Below are 22,608 nucleotides of genomic sequence, written 5' to 3'. Positions count from 1 at the left end.
AGTTGCACATAAAATGATCACCAGTCCAGGGCTTTGATGCCAGCATATTAAAGGTTTGTTGTCTTGCTGCTTGTAACATCTTGTGGAGATGATCTCCTCCAAGAAGGAAGGCAACAAGGTGGTGTGGTGCCAGAGCACAATCTGATCCAGGCAGTACAGTAATAGGGCTGCATATTTTGGCTGTTATGGCTTTGTAGCTTTTAGCCAACTTCCCACCAATACACACACTTTATTCTCCGTGGCACCTTACATGAACACCAAATTAAGTCATCTTTATCCAGAAGGCTAGGTATTGGATGGAAATGATGATAGAGAAGTTTGCATTGCTGACTCAGAGGTGCTATCTAGGCATACGCTGGTCATCAGTGTCCATGCCCTCTTCAGTTCTTGCTGCCGTCTGAGACTACTGACAGGTTCACCAGCTGGTATGGTAAATACGGAATATAGACACTGAATGAGATCCACCAATTTCTTCCACGTTACTAACTGATAGTTCTGTGGATTAAGAGCTCACTTTTGATCTGGGCTAAAGTCAAATAGACAAGCTCAAGGTGTGAGGCTTCATATTCCAGTCCCTCAGCTCTCCAGTCCCCCATTTCTGGTTTTTTTTTTTTTTTTTTTTTTTGGCCAAGGCTGCTCTAATATTTGCATGCTAAGACGACAGCTTGCGTATGCATTGAACTCACTGAGATGTGAGAGCCTGCAAGTACTTCTTGATTTCCATATAGTGCAAGTATGTTGCATATTAACACACCCAGTAAAAGCACTAAAATAACACTTTATACAAGATGGGGGCGGAGGCTGAATGGTTCAGTGAATTAGTAATAATGACCTTTTCCACCTCTTTAATTACTGGCTTGAATCCAGCGCAGGTTAGTAGTGACTGAGAGGGGCCTGGTGTCTTATGAAATGAATTGATCTGTCCAGTTTCTAAACCACAGGATGTTTGTTGGCAATCTCTGCAGAGGCCAGAAAGAGAATCCCTTGCACCCTAGAGGTGACCGTTTTTGAAACCTGCTGATTATTTGTGGAAACATTTCTTTCTCACTTCAGGGAAATTGGGGGAAAACGATTATTTTCTTAATATGTGAAATCATTTTAAGGAGAAAAGGATTTCTGCCTCCTTGCTTTCTAATTCTTTTTTCCCCTCACCTAGCTGCCATCCTGATGGCTTTAATGGAGAGGTATGTAGGTAGGGAAGCTGAATGAAAGATTTCAGTAAATCCAAATGTGCTTGTGGATCATGTGGCTTGGAATGTTTGATCAACTGTATTCCTTAACTATTTTATGATTAGGAGATTGAAACAACTTCAAATTGGGGGGATGCACTGGCTTAATAGCTACTTCCTGTTTAAACTTAGTTGAATGTTGGAGGGATCTTGTTTATTTGCAGCAGCACAATGGTTAAGTTTCTGTACTTGATTAGTAGATATTCTGTAATCAAAGATTATTAAAGGTGTCAGGTTTGTTTATAATTTTGATTTATTACTGAAGGCTGTGACAAATGCTTGTCTTTGAAATTGTTACCGATCTATGTGAGGTCACCTGTAATTCATAGGATCTGCTGTAAGCTCAGCAGTAGGTCTCTTACTTTGATGCTGTCATGTAAATTTCTGCTTTCAGTTTACCTCTGAAGATAGAGAAATTCAAACTCATTGATAGGAAGCCACTTACAATGAAAGCAACTGTGCTGTAGAGAACAGCGGTTCTCAGACTTGTACCGTGATCCCCCTTCTGACAACAAAAATTACTACACAACTCAAGGAGGGGGGACCGAAGCCTGAACCCCCCACCACCCCAGGTGGTGGTGGGGGGGGGCAAGGTCGAAACCCAAGGGCTTATACTCTGGGCAGGGGACGTGTAACCTTAGCCCTCCTTCCCCTTGGGCTTCAGCCCTGGGTAATGGTGCTTGGACTTTGGCTTCGGCCTGGGACCCAGCAAGTCTAACACCAACCTTGGCGTCGTGACCCATTTTGGGGTCCCGACCCACAGTTTGAGAACCCTTGCTGTTGAAGATTTAAATTCCCTCTAATAAGATTTCAGAGCAATTACAATGGTGTCATTTGTCCCTGGTCTAGTATTGACCCAAAGATAAAATGTCAAGGAATACTCTTCCTATCATTGTTAATCAACTAATTGTAATTAAGCAGTATTTCTTTTCCTCATCCTCCGAAAGAGTTAGAGTACAAAGCTCAAACAGAGTACCTGGGGGTCCAAGTAATGAAATTCCTTTACGCTGGCATTACAGTTGATAGCGCAGATTAGATTACCTTGATGTATGCAAAATTTAGTTACAAAGATAAGTTATTAAACTGAGGCTGTTCTTTTGATGTGTAGAACAGAAATGTAGCGTATTGTTGCATTTCGGGAAACCTTAGGATGAACTCTTTCCCTCTGGCTATTGGAAATGTGTGGACGTACATTTAAATTGTTAATTAATAAAAATCCCTAGAACTCTTATCTTCAGGCAAATTATATGCTTCTCACTAGGGGATTGGAAGGGAGGAGGAGGGAAAGTAAAGCCTGATCTGATATACCAGGAGCAAGGTCTGGTAGCTGAAGCACAGGATTGGGAGTCAAGAGGGCAACCTGGCTTCTATCCTTTGGGCAAGTCACTTAAATCCTTTCTCCCTGTTTCCCCACCTTTGAAATGTGCACAGTGACACTTCCTGCCTAATAGAGTTGAAGCTTAATTCATCAATATTTGTAAAGCACGTTATTTCCTCAGTTGGAAGGTATTGGAATAATAATAATGATAACTTGTCCAGCTACAGTGAACTCCTGAAACTTTCTGCATGACAGTCTCGAGACTGTCATCAATTTATCCCCCCTCGGTTCATTCACAAGGCCCCATGTGTGATGTCTTTCAAATGGAACAGCAACAGACAACCAAATGAGGTTATGGGATTCCCTTTCAGAATGCTCAGTACTGCTTCACTAATGGTTGAAGATCATATTGAATGATGTGATACACTACATTTCTATGGCTTTCCTCATCCACTGCCCACGTGGCGGCGTGCTGCCTCCGTCATGCCAAGTTTAGTTTTTGAAGGGAGCCTCTGCCTTGCTGTGAGATGTAGTCAGATCTCAAACTTCGTATCATTTGTGGAGGCTGTGTCAAGGCTGAAGGGAAAGCCGCAGTGTTTGTGCCATACACAGAACATCTTGCTAACTTTGTTCTGGATGCAGCTGTTGAATTATTGGCTTGTGGTGATCTGCTCGGCAAGTAAAATGCCATTGTCTGAATTAGAGGTTGAATACTCATTCTGGTGCTAGGACAAACTACGTACTGGAAAGAATTGGACAATGCTGTGAATGTTTAGATTTGACTAGGCATTGTTAATGATTTGTGAAATTTCTGCACTGGCATATTAACTTGTAAAAACAAAGTCCAAAATACTTCTTAGCTTTCTTCTTTGGTAACATTGTTTGTTTTAATCTCTGAAGCTTGTCTTTCTGTTGCAGTAGTAAGCTAATGTAGGGACCATTGCTACTGAAGGAATCACACTTCTAGACTTTGAGACTGAGTCAGCGTTTGTTTAAAATCACTACCTCTTGAACACAGCAGTGGACCTTTTGTCATACTTAAACTTCTTTAAGAAAAGCCTTGTAGTATTCAACCCCTCTGGATTTGTTTTAATTTTATTTTCCCAAGAGGCTGGTTAGGTATTTTTTTTAACACTTGCCTTTAGCAGGTATCCTGATAATTTAACTTTTTGCTACTGACTCTGTCAGCATGGATTGGATAAAAGATGAATAGCTAATGGAAAAAATAGTCAAAGCACCAGACTGAGTTACTAAAACCTCATGGGAGAATAAACAAGTGAACTCTTTTCTTGCAGGTGGTTTGACTATTAGCTGAAAACATGGCATGGCTTTCTTGGGTACATATTTAGCTCCGTGGATAGGAAATGATATGTAACTACCGTGTGTGACCCTGAAAACTTGCATCAATTAGTGTTTGCTCAAGAGTGATATGAAAAATGGAAGCCAGTCTGACTTTTGACCTAAGGTTTCAAACCAGATGTTGGTGTAACAAACCAGAAATGTGAATGAGAGAAGTGTCCTTATAAATGAAACCCTTAAATGCTGATGGGTGAGTTGATTGAGAAAATGAGGCAAGGGCAAAAATTCTTACCTTGTGAATCTTGTCTACAGCTAGCAGCAGCTGAGACTTCCCGTCTCAAAAGCTATTTAAGAATGTCTGTTGGAAAGGTATTGAATATGTTTCAGTGGTGGGTATAGTTACTGTATAGAATGATAGCAGACAAGAGCAGTTTGTTTCTAATAAGTGTCTGCATTTGCTTGGTTTTAAAAACTGAGATGTCTATCTGCAAAGAGTACGAAGCAAACGTATGTATAATTTTTAAAGCAAAATCAAAATACAGTAACTTGTTGGATTATAAAATCATATAGCTCTTCAGAACTCTTATCAGGTTTCGGGTTAAAGGTGACCAAACAGAAGAAAAATTGGGCTTGTGCCCTCTTGCATCTGTGATGTGTAAAGAAGGCCTGATTCCTGTTTACCCCCAAATCGGTTTTTCTCGTCATGTTTCTGTATTAGAAATTCATGTTATCTACTGAGGAAGTCTCTGACTGGAGAGAGCTTACAATATTGTGATGTAAGAGGCTGTCAAGATGAGCAATTAAATGTGTTGGGGATGTTATTTGAAGTTTTGTGAAACACCTGTTTAGCTTTGATGCCAAATGACTGCTTTGAAGAAAGGACATCTTTGTTAAAGATTGGAAAACGCTAGTTGAGAATTGTGAGTATCCAATAAACGTTTGACATCCCAAGATGTCCTTCAGCAGTATCAAGGGAAAGACCATACTTTCAAGATAAAGAGCAAGCAGGAAAATCTCTTAAGCCTTTTAGGACTTCTTTATACATCATAAAGAAGCAAAAAAGAGTCTAAATTAATATCTAAAAATCTTTTTGCAAGACACAGTTAATATCAGGGGAGGGATGTAGTCCCCTCTTAAATCCTGAACATAAAGTTCATAAATGCTCTTAGTTACTGTGTAGTCGCTACATCAAATAGGCACTTTCCCAATTAACAAATTACTTTGTTAGTCAGCTGTATAAGCCAAAGGTGTTGGCAGTGGGGAGAAGAGAGACAGACTTCCCCAAACCAGTGTTTGTTATAATTTTCCTCTTTATTACCAGTCAGTGAACCAGTTAAAATGGGGTGCAGTTTTGCTCAATTTTAAACAAAAAATTGAGTATCATCTTAGAAATTCAAGGAGAAGCAGAAATGAATTTGCTTTGAAAGAATGTAGTTCAACCAAAGTAACTTGAAAGGAACTGAAATTAGCAGGTGCCTGGAATATGACCCACCCTGAAACTAACATCCATATTTCTTGTAGTGCGTCATGCATTACTTCAAATTTGGCATTAATGGCCACAATGGGAAAAGCTAATTTCAACCAGGCACTGACTTTTTTCAACAGGTTACTTAAGGTCAAGGGAACTTTTTTAATCACTGGCTTAATTCTTTGTAATGCAACTTGTTGTCTTCCGTCTCCTACAATCATGCTGTAGAAAAAAATCTAATGGGTTCTTAAAGATTTTTGTTAAAGTTGCTTCCGAGTGAGGCTGATAAACCAGGGTCTGGGCTTTGGCTGGCACATCCAGGAACTCTGAATCAAGCAGTGAAGCATTGTGTTGCAGCACAAACACATGCAGACCATATCCTATCCTCACACCAAGATGGACCAGGGACTCCATAAAGTCTACTTGACAATAGCAAGGTCCCTTTCTGTTTTATATGGAAAGTGCACAGATACGGTTTTGTATTACTGCTCGTCATCGAGGTAGATTACATCTTACATAGAGCAGTAAGGCATTTAGCAGAGCTTCCTTATCTCTCCCATGATGCACCACAAGAAGTCATGAAGAGGGCAGGTTGTGATGCGTCTTGGGAGATCATGTAACCAGAGAGCCTGTCTCATAGGGAAGAATGGGACCATGAGGCACCTGGACTGTAACTCCCATGAGGCAACATAAGTGGATGCTATTTAATGCCACACTGCCCTGAAATGCAAGGTTTTGATTCGATTCAACAAACTGAACTATTTTATTCAGATTATCTCTACTTGAAACAAAGTATTTTTTCAACTTTCCTGACAAATTTTCAGTTTTCAGCCAAAATTGTTGACTTTGTCGAAATCCCAACACTTTCTATGGAGAAATATTAGTCAAAATGACTTTTTTGGGTAGGGTTTTCCACTGGGGGAAATTCCCATTGTTCCCTGACTTCTGGTCATAGTTCAACCGTTAGTTGTTTAGGGAAGTGCTGTGGATTAGTTGTGGACACAAATTATCCTTGCCCCCTAAGAGTTTACATTCCAAGAATTAATCTCAGCTCTTGTTCAGCTGTCGTCATAGTTGAGGTGGTTAGTCTTGATCACAATTCCTAAATGGTTGTGTAGGTTACTTAGGACAGAGAGCACATTAATGGACTCTCATAGAATTTGAAAAACCTCTTGGCAGAAAGAGGCCACATTTTAAAACTGTATGCGCCTTAGGCAGTCTAAAAATTGTTTCCAGTCTGCTCCTTAGAGAGAGGCTTTTTTTTCTAAAACAAAAAAAACCACACACACCCCTGTCTGACCAAAAAACTAAACTGGTGACCCTTTTTGCAAACTTTGACTAAATTTCAAATTGGCAATGACCCATAACAATTTAAAAAATAGTCTCTGGTACCACATCTTCTCTTGGGTTGTCTGGCTACATTTTGCAGTTTTACAATCACACGTTCATCTCTCCTCTAATGTCTGTCTTCTGGGTTGGTGTGAGAAGGGCCTCATGAGCAGAGACAATGGCAAAAATAAAATTGAAAGATCATTTTTTTTCCGTAGTGGTTCAGTTCAGTTATCTAAAACAGTAGGTCAAATTTTTTAGAAGTGTGAATTTTAAAGACTGTCACTTTATTGGAAAGATTGAAATGTGTAAAATCACTTTGGTAAAGATGTTGTGTTTAACTTGCTAAATGCTTTAACACTGCAAATTGAGTTTAATCATGCAGTTTGGAGACAGCTTATATGGCCCTTTAAACTCAGTTTACTGATGGGCTAGTCTATAGTAATTTCAGATCCGCCTTTGGTTTCTTCTAGGTGTAAATTCTGTTTCCTTCAAATTAACTTTCAACATTATAAGTAACAAACTCAAGTACAGTGTGTGGTGTGACTTCATGGTTCTTGTGGCTGCCATGAGTTGGTCTGGCAATGCAATCTGGCTGAGGTGAAAGGACTAAGATGGCCTGTATGAACAGCATAGCAAAACTGTAGCTCTGGTATGTCCCATAATAGTTCAAATGTTTTTGCCTACTCCCAGTCCTGACTCCCCCTCCCAGAGCCAGGGTGCCATACCCTCTCCTGCACCCCAACACTCTTCCCCAGCCACCTCCTGCACCCAAGCTCCCTCCCAGAGCCTGCACCCCCTCCTGCACCCCAACACTCTGCCCTAGCTCGAAGCCCCCTCCTGCACCCAAACTCCCTCTCAGAGCTTATCCCCCAACCTCCTGCGCCAGGCTCAGCCCAGAGCCCCCTCCCACACTGTAAACCCCTTGGCCCCAGCCCAGAGCCCGCACCTGAATCGCTACCCTAGCCAGTAAAAGTGAGTGAGGGTGCGGGAGAGCGAGCAATAGAAGAGGGGGGAATGGAGTGAGTGAGGCACAGCCTTGGGAGGAGGCGCGGTAGATCCTGGATTGCCCATAAATTCAAAAAATGATCTTGGCCATAAAAAGATTGGAGACCACTGCTGTAATACAAATGGGTCAAATGAAAATCAGTTACAACTCTCAAACCAGCTTCTCAAAGAATGCCAGATAGGAGAGAGTTTGAGTAGAGAAGAGGTCCCTTCCTTTAGAAGACCCTGCCACACCAACAGGGTCATGTTTGATACCTGTTAACTTCCATAGTGTAGTCATACTTATCTGTTTGGCTGTTAACCCTATGACAGGGGTTCTAGTTGCTCTGTGCTTACTCTCTTGGGATGATATTTCGCATTTTAAGGTTGTCATTCAAAAGGTGTGTATGGAAGGATTATTCTATAGTTCAGAATGAGCTGTAGTCTCAATAAAACAATCCTTGCCTGATTTCCAAACTAATTCGGCTGAAGTCTGGCGTAGAAGTGCTCAACGCAGGGACCTTGTCCAATGGAAAGAGGAACAATTTATGATTAAACTTCACTCTTCACTCCTGATCTCGGTGATCCTCCTTTCCTGGCTTGGCAATAGAATATAGGAATGTTTGCTAGATCTGTTGCTTTTCATATAGTATTTAATGGACATGCCCAGTTCTGTTCAGTTGTCTCCAAACCTTCCCCCTGCCACTTTAACCTTCCATGAAACAGATACTGTGTGGAAGGAAATGTACATATGGAAATGAGTATCAGAGGGGTAGCCGTGTTAGTCTGGATCTGTAAAAGCAGCAAAGAATCCTGTGGCACCTTATAGACTAACAGACATTTTGGAGCATGAGCTTTCATGGGTGAATACCCACTTCATCAGATCTGATGAAGTGGGTATTCACCCATGAAAGCTCATGCTCCAAAACGTCTGTTAGTCTATAAGGTGCCACAGGATTCTTTGCTGCTTATATGGAAATGATTCTCCCTTGAAACTCAAACACAATTCTTCATATAAATGTCACTTCTCCTTTCATAGCTGATGCCTTGCGGGGAGGGATAGCTCAATGGTTTGAGCATTGGCCTGCTAAACCCAGGGTTGTGAGTTCAATCCTTGAGGAGGCCACTTAGGGATCTGGGGAGAAATCAGTACTTGGTCCTGCTAGTGAAGGCCGGGGGGCTGGACTCAATGACCTTTCAGGGTCCCTTCCAGTTCTGTGAGATAGGTATATCTCTTGTTAAAGTAGATATGAGTTGGGTCATCGATTGTTATACTTTTTAAAAATCTATCCTTGTTCAAACAGGAATTTTGGGGAAGTTGTATGTCCTGTGTTATACAGGAGGTCAGACTTCACTAGAAGATCACAGTGGTCCCTTGTGGCCTTGGAATCTGTGAGTGTAAGCCGTGTGTGAATCTTTTTAGAGTGAACTATTGATTAAGGTTTCTAACAGGAGAATGTGTAGATGCTTAAACAAAAAACTACTTTAGATTACTATGTATTAGAGCTGCAGTATCCACTGACTGGCATTTGGCTTTCCCTGCTCCAGGAGATCATGATACAATCCACAGAGTTGAAGAAAATAAATAACTAGATAGTGATAAACCCTGCTATAATAGTTACCTTGCTTTTAGGATGAAGCCATCCCTAAATATGGAGTCAGAAGGAACTTTCGTTGTGTCATGTTGGCAGGAACTATGTGTGGTAGGAATTGGGGTCTTTTCCTTTTAGCATTGAGCAGGGAACAAATGGGCATATTGTACACACTTCTGCATTGCAGTGGGAGGTGGCCGCTGATGGATTGCAGTCCTTACTGTCTTGTATTTGTTTCTACCTTAAGTTACTATGAGTTTCTGATTTAAGTTTAAATCCTATTTACTAGTATATCTGCCAAAATGAAGTTGGAAGTCTGCTAGTAAACCAACCCCCCTCCCCCCAAACAAAACAAAACTCGTTGTTGGTACATCAAGTCTCCTTAGCAATGTTCTGGTAGATCCTTCCACCACTTCTGTCAATTGGTACAGAACAGATGTGCTAGTTAGGGCTCAGAGTACTTGGCAAATATATGGCATATTTGTAGTGTCAGAAAGTTCTTCGATTTAGTTTCAAGAAACAATGCTGAAAACTGGAGGCTGTGAGTCATTACATGCAGGGAAAAACCTGTCAGTCTTAATTTTTAGCCTAGATTTTGGGGAATTTGTCTAGAATGGAAATTTAAAGATGACTTGCAAAGGAAACGTGTTGTCCCTTGCTGCTGTGTGAAATGGTAAAGCATAAGGAAAAAAAACTTTACAGTTAGAAGCTCAAATTCTGATCTGGTTTGTTTTTTTGTTTTGGGTTTTTTTCTGGAGCACTATAGGATTTTAACATCATAAGCATAAAGGAAGTGAAACATGATTAATTAAAGGGAAAATATTTTAGTAAGAGAGGGTAAGATTTAATATTCTTGATATTTAGGGTTTAAAAACAAACTTTTTTAGACAAAACCTTTCGGCATGTATCCCTCGGAGCAAAACTCAACTGTTTTTTTCTTTGTAGGTCACTTCAAAAAAAGTAAGAACAGTAATTATGTTGCAAAATTTTGTGTGCATACTCCTAATGGCATCAAGAGAGGTGTGAATTCCTGTTTTACTGAGATGAGTACTGGTTCCTGCAGCAGAAACAGTGAGTGTGACTGGCTTTTCATGAGGTACCTGGCCTTTCATAGTGCTTATCACTTGCAATGCTCTTTGCAAATGAAAAGTTCCATATAAACACTAATCATATCTGAAAATATCCTCCATTGTTAAATATGCAGATAGTGAGATGCAATGTTGACTTATCCTTAAATAGCTGAGGTGTCCTACTGATCTCTTTAAAAAGTAAGCAGAATGGTGTGTTCATTGCTGTCCTCCAAAATGTAAATCCTGTCATCCATTCAGCTGTCTTCCACTGGAACAAAAGCAGTTGCACAGAGGTTCTTGAAAATATATACAGTAACTAACTCCTCACTTAACATAAGAACATAAGAATGGCCATACTGGGTCAGACCAAAGGTCCATCTAGCCCAGTATCCTGTCTACTGACAGTGGCCAATGCCAGGTGCCCCAGAGGGAGTGAACCTAACAGGTAATGATCAAATGATCTCTCTCCTGTCCTCCATCACCATCTCTCTGACAGACAGAGGCTAGGGACACCATTCCTTACCCATCCTGGATAAGAGCCATTAATGGACTTAACCTCCATGATTTTATCCAGTTCTCTTTTAAACGCTCTTATAGTCCTAGCCTTCACAACCTCCTCAGGCAAGGAGTTCCACAAGTTGACTGTGCCCTGTGTGAGAACTTCCTTTTATTTGTTTTAAACTTGCTGCCCATTATTTTCATTTGGTAGCCCCTAGTTCTTGTATCATGGAAATAAGTAAATAACTTTTCCTTATCTACTTTCTCCACACCACTCATGATTTTATATACCTCTATCAATATCCCCCCTTAGTCTCCTCTTTTCCAAGCTGAAAAGTCCTAGCCTCTTTAATCTCTCCTCATATGGGACCCGTTCCAAACCCCTAATCATTTTAGTTGCCCTTCTCTGAACCTTTTCTAGTGCCAGTATATCTTTTTTGAGATGAGACCACATTTGTATGCAGTATTCAAGCTGTGGGCGTACCACCGATTTATATGAGAGCAAGAATATATTCTCAGTCTTATTCTCTGTCGCCTTTTTAATGATTCCTAACATCCTGTTTGCTTTTTTGACTGTCTCTGCACACTGCGTGGACGTCTTCAGAGAATTATCCACAATGACTCCAAGATCTTTTTCCTGATTCATTGTAGCTAAATTAGCCGCCATCATATTGTATGTACAGTTGGGGTTATTTTTTCCAATGTGCATTACTTTACATTTATCCACATTAAATTTCATTTGCCATTTTGTTGCCCAATCACTTAGTTTTTTGAGATCTTTTTGAAGTTCTTCACAGTCTGCTTTGGTCTTAACTATCTTGAGCAGTTTAGTATCATCTGCAAACTTTGCCACCTCACTTTTTACCCCTTTCTTCAGATCACTTATGAATAAGTTGAATAGGATTGATCTGAGGTCTGACCCTTGGAGAACACCACTAGTTACCCCTCTCCATTCTGAGAATTTACCATTAATTCCTACCCTTTGTTCCCTGTCTTTTAACCAGTTCTCAATCCATGAAAGGACTTTCCCTTTTATCCTATGACAACTTAATTTAAGAAAGAGCCTTTGGTGAGGGACCTTGTCAACGGCTTTCTGGAAATCTAAGTATACTATGTCCACTGGATCCCCCTTGTCCACATGTTTGTTGAAATGTCCTCCTGCTTAACATTGTTTCAAAGATACGTCACTGCTCAATTAGGGAACATACTTGTTTAAAGTTGTGCAATGCTCCCTTATACCGTCGTTTGGCTGACTTTACAAGGGAGCATTGCACAAGTTCCTCTTCTCCACCTCCTCTTCCTTCCTCCTTCCCTCCTCAGCGCTTCCCCTGCTGCCAAACAGCTGTTTGGCGGCACTTAGGACTTTCTGGGAGGGAGGTAGGAAGGGAGCAAGCAGGGAAGTTGCCTCCTCCCCCTCCGGCAGGCAGGGCCACCCGGAACTTACGGGCTGCAGGGCCCTGGTCTGCAGCTCTAAAGCCCCTTTTGGAATGCGGCCCTGTGAGCACAGGCCAGAGGACTCAGGAGGAGCAGGGGCAGCCACTCAGCCAGCGGCCGGAGAGAAACGGCGCTTTCCCCTTCAAAACCGGCTGGAGAGAAGCAGTGCTTTGAAGGAGAAAGCGCTGCTTCTCTCAGGCTGCTGGCCGCATGGCTGCCCCTGCTCCTCCTCAGTCCTCTGGCCTGTGCTTGCAGGGCCGCATTCCGAAAGGGGCTTTTGAGCTGCAGGCTAGGGCCCCGAGGCCCCCTTAGCCCTACAAGTCCCTGTGTTCCGGGTGGCCTTGCCTGGCGGGAAGGAGTGGGGTGCAGCTCCCAGAATCAAGGCCATGGGGGTGGTGCCGTGCTGCGCAGAGCCACCTGCACATCCCCTGCACCAAACAGGAGCTGCCCTAGGTAAGTGCTCTGCACCTCCTGCCTGCCCCAGCCCTGAGCCTCCTCCCGCACCCCCGCCCTGAGCACCCTCCTGCATCCTAACTCCCTCGCAGACCTTAGACCCCACCCTGAATGCCCTCCCACACCCTAACTCCTTCCCAGACCCTGCACCCCCAGCCCTGAGCCCCAGGGGTAAGCCAGAGGCACCTCCCCCCCACAGTACAGTATTGTATATAATGCCTTTTGTCTGCCCCCCCCCCCCAAATTTCCTTGGAACCTAACCCCCCGCATTTACATTAAATCTTACGGGAAAATTGGATTAATTTAACATAGTTTCACTTAAAGTTGCATTTTTCAGGAACATAACTACAATGTTAAGTGAGGAATTACTGTATAGGAAATGGAGGAGGGGAGTGATCATTAAAGTTCCAATAGTAATGAGATGGACTGCCAGGAAGAGACTGGAACCCCAAAACTGAATCCAGACTTTTGCCAATTTTGAGATGTTTCAGCATTCTGAATGTATTGCCTCTTCAGGGTAGGAACTGTCTTTGGCTGTTTGTACAGCACACTATCACACGTGTGTGTGTGTGTGTGTGTCTCTAAATAAAAAAACAAAAACAAAAAAGTCAGTTGGCCCTGGCACTTATGGCATGCTCTGACTCACTGTACAGGAGTTTGGAACCAGTTGCAACAAAAATCCCCTCCCTGTTCCCCTCTTTAGCAATCTCTTCATAGCTGATATTTCTAAATGAGGTTTGTTTTCCAGATTGTCAATTAAAATTTTTCAGCGCTTCAAATTGTTAAAATTCTCAAGTGTCTGAGATAAGGCTAATTATCTTTAGAACTTAGTCTCCTCTCTCCTTTTTTCAGTCTTGAACTAAAACTTTTGAGCCTCTTATCCATTACAAACAGAAACCTGAACTGCATCTAGGCTTTTGGTACTCTCTCTTTGACTTTTTACTAACCGAATGTGACATAAAGTCAAATTCTCATCTTTAGATAAGACACCGAAACCAGCAAGGGCAAAAAGATCTCTGAGGCTAATGGAAACAAAATGAAAACTGTTCAAGAGACCTGGGTTTATTTTTAAGCCTTGTAGGATGTCTAATGTGTTACAAGTTAGGTACTTAGTGAAATAGGAGACTCATGACACTTCCTTTGCAGATCCCCATTGTAGGAATTGTGTCCCTTGCTATGCAAGCCAAGAGAGCATTTCAAAGTAGTATAAGCCTTAGTCAGTATTCTGGAACAAAGAATGTAAAAGGCCTCTGTCCTCTAATAATTTATTTCTCTTTCTGGTGCTCTGAGTCCTCTTCCTGGGTCTGACTGTTGTTAAGATTTGTCAAGCTTTAGCTACATAGAGACTCAGTGTTGATTCTTTGTAGTTCTAGGAGAACTTGTCTGTTCGGATGGATATGGAGCCAGAAATTAGGTCTAAGTTGGTGGTTTTGCCCCATAAACTGTCCACTTTCAGACAAGAGTCCTCCGTGGTCAATGGTGTGGAGAATATGAATAAGAAAGTGTTTATCCTTCACATAACACAACCACCAGGGATCACCCAATGAAATTAATAGGCAGCGGTTTAAAACAAACAAAAGGAAGTACCTCTTCACACAATGCACAGTCAACCTGTGGAACTCATTGCGAGGGGATTTTGTATAAGTCAAAACTATAATGAGGCTCAGAAAAGAATGAGACTCGTTCATGGAGGATAGGTCCGTCAATGGCTATTAGCCAAGATGATCAGGGACACAGCCTCATGCTGTGGGTCTCCATAGACTGACTGTCAGAAGCTGGGAGTGGACAACGGGTTGGATCACTCAGTAATTGCCTGTTCTGTTTGTTCCCTCTGAACCACCTGGGATTGGCCACTGTGAGAGAAGGCAGGATACTGGGCTATAGAGACCAGCGGTCTGACACAGCATGACTATTTTTATGTTCTTATGTGCTTGAAAAATTTGGGTGAGAGGCACTCAACAAGGCTGCTTTCTGTGCAGATTTTATACCCAGTGTCTGATGAAAATTAGTTGGACTCAAGGTCTGTTTACAGAGTAAGCCTTGAGTATTCCTGGACACATGCAGCTCTCCAGAGAGAGTTTTCACAGGTTTGATTCAAAGTATATGGCATCACAAGACTTAGAAATCCTTGAATTAATATCTTAGATCCTTCACTGACACATATGAGACAGATTTGCCTTGAGTTGGATCCAAAGTCATAGGATCCTATTTCTGTAGGTTGAGCTGGTCAGTCTTCAAGAGGCTCAAAACATTCCTTCAGTGCCTCTGAAAATGAGGCAGCATAGGCAGGCATGCTGAGTATCCAGGAGCAGGAACTATTGCCCATGAGGCTAGCTCTTGGGCCAGCGGGTTGGTTCTGATTGTGCCTCGGCACAGGTAGACTCCTTGGGATCCTACAGGCCCCAAAAGTGGCAGGATGTTCCTTAATCTGAGGCAGCCATTCACTTGTTGGAGCCTTTGGAACTGTCTTCTCATTTAAAATTTGGTTTTAAGGCCGTGGAAAGATGTCTGAACGCAAATACACCTCTACCTCGATCTAACGCTGTCCTTGGGAGCCAAAATCTTACCATGTTATAGGTGAAATTGTGTTATATTGAACTTGCTTTGATCCACCAGAGTGCGCAGCCCGCCCCCCCCCCCCGGTGCACTGCTTTACCCGTTATATCCAAATTCATGTTATATCAGGTGGTGTTCTCTCGAGGTAGCGGTGTAATTAGGTCAGAATCTGAATTCTTCACTCCTCAGATCCGGTATTTTAGCTATGGCTGAATTTTCTCTGGAACGATCACCCCTTAGGGACACAGTCCTGTCTGGTACAGTACCATCTGGTCCTTCTCAACATGATTTATATTTTTGTTCTTTATCTGAATAGATTTCTCCCTAGTGATTCTACACCTGAGGCGATTTTGGCTTATGGCTCCACCTTGACAGCGTAGTAAGATCTTTTTTGAAGCAAGAGGCCCTAGTGAGGTCTATCCAGATTGGTAGGGACCACTTCCTGTCTCTTGTAGTCCTCTCCAGGACAATGTGTACAAAGGGATGACTTTTGAGACTCTTTAAGGATGGGAAAAAACAAGCGAGACAGTTATTGGAGGTCCTCAGTCTTCCATTGGTGATTGTTCTTGACCTCTCTTTCCCTAGGTGATGACAGGGCTTGTCAAGATCTGATAGGCAAAATGGTCAAAATCTTTGGCATCTGTGTAGCTTATGTTTAAAATGAAATCGAAAACCCATACAATTAGAGTTGAGGGAAAGGCAGAAGTTTATATACTTTGAGTGACAGACTCCTGGAGCCATGCTGAAATGTGGAGTCACTTTGTGTCTGTCCCATGTGTGTCCTAAAAGCCCGATTACTACAAAATTTCTTGTCTTATGTGTGATACTTCCAATGATAATGTCTTAATGCTAAAAATTCATCTTATTACTTCCCACTAGATTTCAAATGTTCATTTAGTCACATTTGTTGCAGTTTTGTGTACCAAGATAAACTGTATAAAATTATGCATGAAAACAAAGAGCATAACAGGTCTGTTGCCTGAATTCTGTTCAGCTGTCTTTGTTTTTTGGAGATGGGAGTTTTATCTATAAGGACGCTTGGCAAGCAGGTACAGTAATTAGGCATTGCACCATACAACTCATTTTGCTTACTAATAGCTTGTGAGCATCACAACTATTGCATACCTGTGTTCAAACAGGCTTAAATTTATGGTCAGTGTGGACTTGCAAAGTGTACAAGTTTGTGTACAACAGATGCTTCAAAAGTTTGGTTCCTTAAGTCAGACTCATGGGACATATAAATGATGTTTGATTAGTCTTAACTAGATCCACTTGTATGTAAATGGACTCGCAAAGTTGAATAAATGTTAATATGTTCTTTTAATATGAACATTTTACTCTTCTGCTTCACTCTGACAGATTCATGGAAAGGCCCAAACTTCCACACCTGTAGTTCATGTTTATGCTGTGGGAGCCCTTCTTGCCCTGTGAAACTTAACCTCAGTGTGTCAGTGCTGAGCAGCAGCAGCCATTTTTCTGGAAGGTGGTGGAGGAATCTCTCTCCCTGTACACACACAGATGCAAAATAAAAATAAGCTAACAGTTGTCCCTTAATATGAATTCCCGTTAGCTTGCTGTCAGAACTTTGCATGCCAACCTTTCTGAGCTGGTGAGACAGCAATATTAGCTACCCAAAGTGAGAATCTTCCTGCTACTTTATCGCAGGACCTATTACAGGATTTGCCCTGTGTTGGTTACCACTCTGACTTTTCAGGTGCCATCTGAAAACAATGTTTCTCTCCTCCCTAACAATCCTTTTAAGATTTTGACTTAACATTTCCAATTACAAGATCAACTCATAATGAAATCTTTTTGATGCTGAGAGTGACTATTCTGAAGTAAATAGACCAGGGGTCTCAAACTCAATTTACCTTAGGGTCAGTGCCAGTCCTCAAATCCTCCCAGTGGGCCAATAATGTCACTCATGATGCCCAGAACCTGCCCCCCAAAACTCCGCCCCCCAAATTCCACCCACCACATGCCTACGGCTCTGGGAGGGAGTTTGGGTGGGGGAGTAGGTCTGGGGTGCAGGCCCTGGGATGGGGGTGCAGGAGGAGGGAGTGGGGTTGGGGTTTCAGACTGGGAGGGAGAGGGATGCAGGCTCTGGGATGGAGTTCAGGTGCTAGATGCAGGCTGGAACGGAGTGGGGGTGCAGGAGGAGGGGTTGGGGTTGCAGACTCTGGAAGGGAGTTTGGGTTTGGAGGGGGTGTGTGGAAAGGGGAGGGGGGCAGGCTCTAGGAGTGTGTGTAGGAAGGAGGAGGTGGTGCAGGCTCTGGGAGGGGTTGGGTGTGGCACTTACCTGGGGCTCCAAGGTGGGGTGGGCTGGGGGGCCTTCGTGCACTGCTGCCCCCAGGTACTGCCCCCGCAGCTTCCATTGGCTGCGGGGGCGCTCAGGGTGGGGACAGTGTGCAGAGGCACAGCCCCGCCCCAAGGCCACAGGGAGGGGCTGGCAGCCACGTGGTGCAAGCGCGCAGGAAGCTGCTCAGCTCCGTTGCATTTCCAGTGGTGGGCAGGGACCTGGGCCATTTTAAATTGGGAGGGGGAGAGCCCCCGGGGATGGCAGGTAAGGCCAAGGGAGAGACTCGGCCCCAAAATTGCTTTGAGACCCCTGAAATAGACTTCAAAGAGTGTGGTCTGGTGGATAGAGCAGTGAGCTGGGAGCCTGGGAAGTCTCTAATTCTAGTTCTAACTCTCTCTCGCAGTACCTGTTAATAGGTTTTCTAACTTGATTTAAACCATCAATCAAATGGGTTTACTTATGTCACCGATATGAATGGAGGATTGTTTGCACACTGCCTTGAGATGAAAAGTTGCCAGCATAAATATTTATATTTTAACATACTGTTGAGTAGAAAAGCTTCCTGTGTATTGTGGGTGCTGGGAGCTCTTGGAGGACAGCCTGAAGCATCTCGCTTATAAAAATGGAAATTCTCTGCATGTCGTGCATTCCTTTTAGTCTGAAGAAATGTTTTGACCCTTATAGTGCTCAGCTCCTTTCATCAGAAGCTTTCAAAGTGATTTGCAATGAATGTTCCCCATTTGTAAAATAGGGGCGATACTTAAGGTACATAAGTAGTTAACTGAAGTTCATATGGGAGTACAAGCTGGATTCCCTGAATGTTAATTCTCCTGATGCCTCCCTCAGAACTCGCGTATTAAAATTATTATTATTATTATTATTATTATTATTATTAAAAGCAATCGCTGTTGGGTCATAGTCACAATCGATTAACACTGCCTTATATTGAAATATTTCAGCAGACTAGGAGACTGAAACATCACTGTTAATTGTTTTAACTTGTTACTGAATCCAAAGCTTTCTGCCTTTCAGTGCTGTATTCCCTTCTCCACAAAACACTGGCTGCTTTGATTTTTTGTAAGTTAATATAACTTAATGTTAAAAAAAATTCTCTTCTAGTGTTCTACCAGCACATCATCATCAGCCCCTCTGCCATCTCTCTAGAGACCTCTTGTGTTTTTTGGCATTGCACATCAAATTAACTTTAGATTGCCATAATTTGCATTCTTTCAGTGGGAGGGCATCTGACAGCACTAGGCAGCCAAGTAGAAGTGAATGCACCAGGGCTTGCCATTGTCATAGAGGAGATATGCGGAAAAACTCTGCTTAAAAGTATAAACAGTTAATACCAACTTAGAAACTAAAATGTGATTGGCAAGAAAAGTTGCACTCTTCCTGTTTAGTGGATGTTACCCCAATGCATTTGAGTAGGGAAGAGGGTTGTCTTTAAACCATGACCTTGCCTCATTGAAGATGGTGCTCCTATGGTTCAGACTTCAGTGTGGGCAAGTGCTATCAAGGTTTCATCCTTTCATATCTGAGCTACCATTGTTCCTAAATTTTTAATTCCCCTGCTCAGCTGCATACCAGTCACTAAGGTGGTGCTGACAAAGAGTTCAGTTTTTAATGAAAGCGTAGATTCTGCAGAAACAGATGGCAACGGTCCCTCTCCTTCCCACCTCATCAGAGAGCGCTTACTGGAGTTTTCAAGTTCTGGACACTGTTATTCCCCCAGTGTTAGAGAAAAGTATGAGAAGGTTACTTTGTTCTACTTAACTTGGGGGTGGAGGCAGGGAACTCCCTCGAACACTTATGGAACTAATGTCCATTAATAATTGGAATATTTAGATATGTTTCAAGGCTTTTAAATTTCATGTCTTTAAGGATCAGTGGTTCTCAAACTAGTTATCATTGTGGACCGCATCCCATAGTACCTGTGTGGCCCTGAGGATGTTACATGGGCCGCAGCTGTGTACTGATTCGGCTGCGAGTTGAGAACCACTGGTAAAGATATTCTGAATATTAAGTTTTAGACTGTTCAGTGTGCCATGTTTCCAGTAAGGGTCATGACTATTTGAGTTAATATGTTGTCATCTAGACTTAACGTTTTCCTTTACTTAATACATCAGTATTGAGAGCAAACATGAAGTCACAATCCTAGGAGGACTCAATGAATTTGTAGTGAAGTTTTATGGACCACAAGGAAGTAAGTATATGTCCTGTGCCGTTATGATGCCTGGAAACTGGAAGGTGGAGCAAGAGGTCAAAGGATGTCATTGCACTTAAGTTGCATCTTGACCACAACCTGTCCAATTTCTCCCAGCTGACAATAGGGGAAGATGGAGATGAGAGCTGAATTTCAAACCTTAATATTGGGTGAAAATCATTCTCTCTCATAGTTGAATGGCAGGTTGGTAGTTTTGACAGCTATGCAAAGCCACAGTATTACCTTAAAATAGAGCTTAAATTTCAAAGGTCCTGAGCGGCACCACTCCTGAGGCTCGGCACTTTGGAAAATCTGGCCTGTCAGTTGAATTTTATAAAGTGCTTGTTTACAAGATTGAAGGCAAAGATAGATTTTTCCAAAAGAACTAGCTCTCTTGCTGGATCTCTGTGTTTTAAATTAGTATGTCTCTCAGGGTAAATAGATTATTCTAACTTTTTTTTTTTGTGGTCTGAATAAGACTCTTGGACCTTTGTGCTGAAAACTGATGTAGTATCAGTTAAAATCAGAGCCTCAATAGAAACCAGTGCCATTCACATTTTGGGGGAATGGCCATTACTATAGGTCTTTCTATCTGTGCTGTCTGTCAAAGGAAGGAGGTTTGACATGAGGGCTTATTCTAAATGGTAATTATTTTTCCAGGTCTTTTTTACTTAATGCCATTGTGCTTTTGTTCTAGGCAGTGTTCTGCAGTATGTCTAACACTTGCATTTTTCTCTGATTGCAGCACCATATGAAGGTGGAGTGTGGAAAGTTAGAGTGGACCTTCCTGATAAATACCCTTTCAAATCCCCATCTATAGGTAACCAATCATCACTTCCAATCTAAATCTATCTTGTTGCTCATGTAGTAGAGACGCTAACTACTATTTTATAGCATTTTCACAAATTAAGATATACCAACAATTACAGTAATTACTTTTTCACTGATTTTTTTATGTAGCGACTTTACTGAAGTCAGAGGCCTTCTGCAGGTTTCTGATAACCTTAACATTAAAGCATAATATTAACATTAAGGTATAGAAGGATGGTCTTGTACTTAAATTACTGGACTGGGATTTAGGAAGTCTGGATTCAGTTCCTGACTGAGCTACAGACTTTCCTGTGACATTGGGCATGTTACCGTCTCAGTTCCCCATCTGTAAAAATGGCGATACTTTCCTATCTCAAAGGATTGTAAAGATAAATTCATTAATGTTTGAGAAGCGCGGATGCTTACAGTGACTGCAATGGGGTGCACTCACAGGTATCTGGATAGCATTATTCATTAACATGCCGTACGGTCTGTGTGCTCTTCATGCTGTAATGTGCCTTCTTGGACTGACCTCGGATTCAGAAGTAGGCTGTCAGCGACCACCTTCCCAGCAGTATGATTTGGAGGCCTGAAATGCAGAAGCTGAAACTCGGTTTTATTAATCACCTTGGTTTTACTGATAACAATGTTCTTCGAGTGCTTGCTCATATCAATTCCAATTAGATGTGCGTGCTCCGCGTGCACGCTCATTGGAAGATTTTTACCCTAGCAACACTCGGTGGGTTGGCTGGGTGCCCCCTGGAGTGGCGCTGTTGTGGTGCTGGATATATACTCCTGCCAACCCCTTACTGCCCATGACGGTCGTTGGAACTGTGGAGCGCGGCTTTGCTGATCTCCATGTCCCTAGCTACTCATAGTTCTTTGCTGTTGTGTGTATAGTTTGAGTTCTTGTAGTTATAGTTAGTATTAGTTGTTGTATTTATAGTTAGTGTATATAGTTGAAGGAGGGATCGGGGATTAGCCCCTTCCCTCCACCCCGATACGGGCCCTTGCCCAAGGCACTGGGATTCAAACCGTGCTCGGCGTGCCAAAAGCCGATGCCAATAGAAGATCCCCACGACTCCTGTCTCAAGTGCCTAGGGGAATCCCACCTTGCTGATAAGTGCTGCACCTACAAGTCCTTTAAACCAAGGACGAAGAAGGAGCGGGACTTTCGCCTGAAACAGCTCCTCATGGAGTCGGCACGTAGTCCTGCAGCATCGGCACCGACCGCCCAACAGACTGCTTCGGTAAGGAGCGCCCTTTCGGCACGGGACCGCTCCGGTACCAAGGAGGAGTCCCGGCACCGACATCTGCTCGGCACAGCTCCCTGTCCCCGAGACCTGGGAAGCAACATAGTGCCTCAACTTCAGCTCCATGGAAGGAACGCTCTTCCAAGACGGTTCGTCCAGCACTGTAATCTGCCGCAGCACCGTCAACTGCGACACCACCGATTGCGTCTCCGCCAAGCTCGGCACTGTCGATTCCGGTCTCACAAAGGCCGTTGAGTCCAGTGCCCAACGGCTCCCTGGCTCATGCTGTGGTAGAGCTTGCCCTCCCTTCTACGCCAGAGACCTTCTCCACGGCAAGGGAGCTCATCGCAATGACAGAGTCAACACGGCCTTAACCCCTGGCACCTCCGGTGCGGGTCGTACAATCCATCGGCAAGCCGACCATGGTAAGGCCTCCTTCCTTTGGTCCACCAGAGAGACGTCGCTCAAGATCCCGCTCTCCATCGCAGTACCAGTTGCACTCGCGGCACCGTTCCACATCTCATTCACCGGACAAATACTCCTGGTACCGATCCGGCTCACGGCACTGATCTCAGCACCGTGTATCCCACAGTCGCTCCAGACGAAGGGACTCGAGATCTCTGTCGACCTCCCGGCACCGATAGAGTAAAAGGTCCCGGTCTCGCTCGCGGTGCTGTTATAGCTCCCGGAACTGCCCCGGGCCTGAGCGTCGAACAGTGGCTCCCTCCCAGGGCCTATCGGCACCACCATGGCCTTCAAGACACACATGGGTGTCATCGCAGGCTGGTAGCGCATCCTATCATCAGG

General features: G+C 43.1%; 1 protein-coding gene across 2 annotated transcripts in view; it reads left to right on the top strand.

Annotated features, from left to right (window-relative positions):
• The window catches only part of UBE2H (ubiquitin conjugating enzyme E2 H), an 81,343-nt gene that overhangs the window by 16,134 nt on the left and 42,601 nt on the right, over window positions 1-22,608 (top strand). The window contains exons 2-3 of one of the 2 annotated variants that reach the window (XM_050937024.1): window positions 19,662-19,738; window positions 20,484-20,558. In XM_050937024.1, coding sequence (XP_050792981.1) covers window positions 19,662-19,738; window positions 20,484-20,558 — 152 coding nt within the window. The remainder of the gene's footprint in view (window positions 1-19,661; window positions 19,739-20,483; window positions 20,559-22,608) is intronic. The other variant, XM_050937025.1, reaches the window with a different exon arrangement.

This window comes from Gopherus flavomarginatus, chromosome 1 (genome assembly GCF_025201925.1).
Source record: "Gopherus flavomarginatus isolate rGopFla2 chromosome 1, rGopFla2.mat.asm, whole genome shotgun sequence".
NCBI lineage: Eukaryota > Metazoa > Chordata > Testudines > Testudinidae > Gopherus > Gopherus flavomarginatus.
The sequence above is the reverse complement of the archived record's forward strand: the minus strand, read 5'-3'. Positions and strand labels throughout refer to the sequence as shown.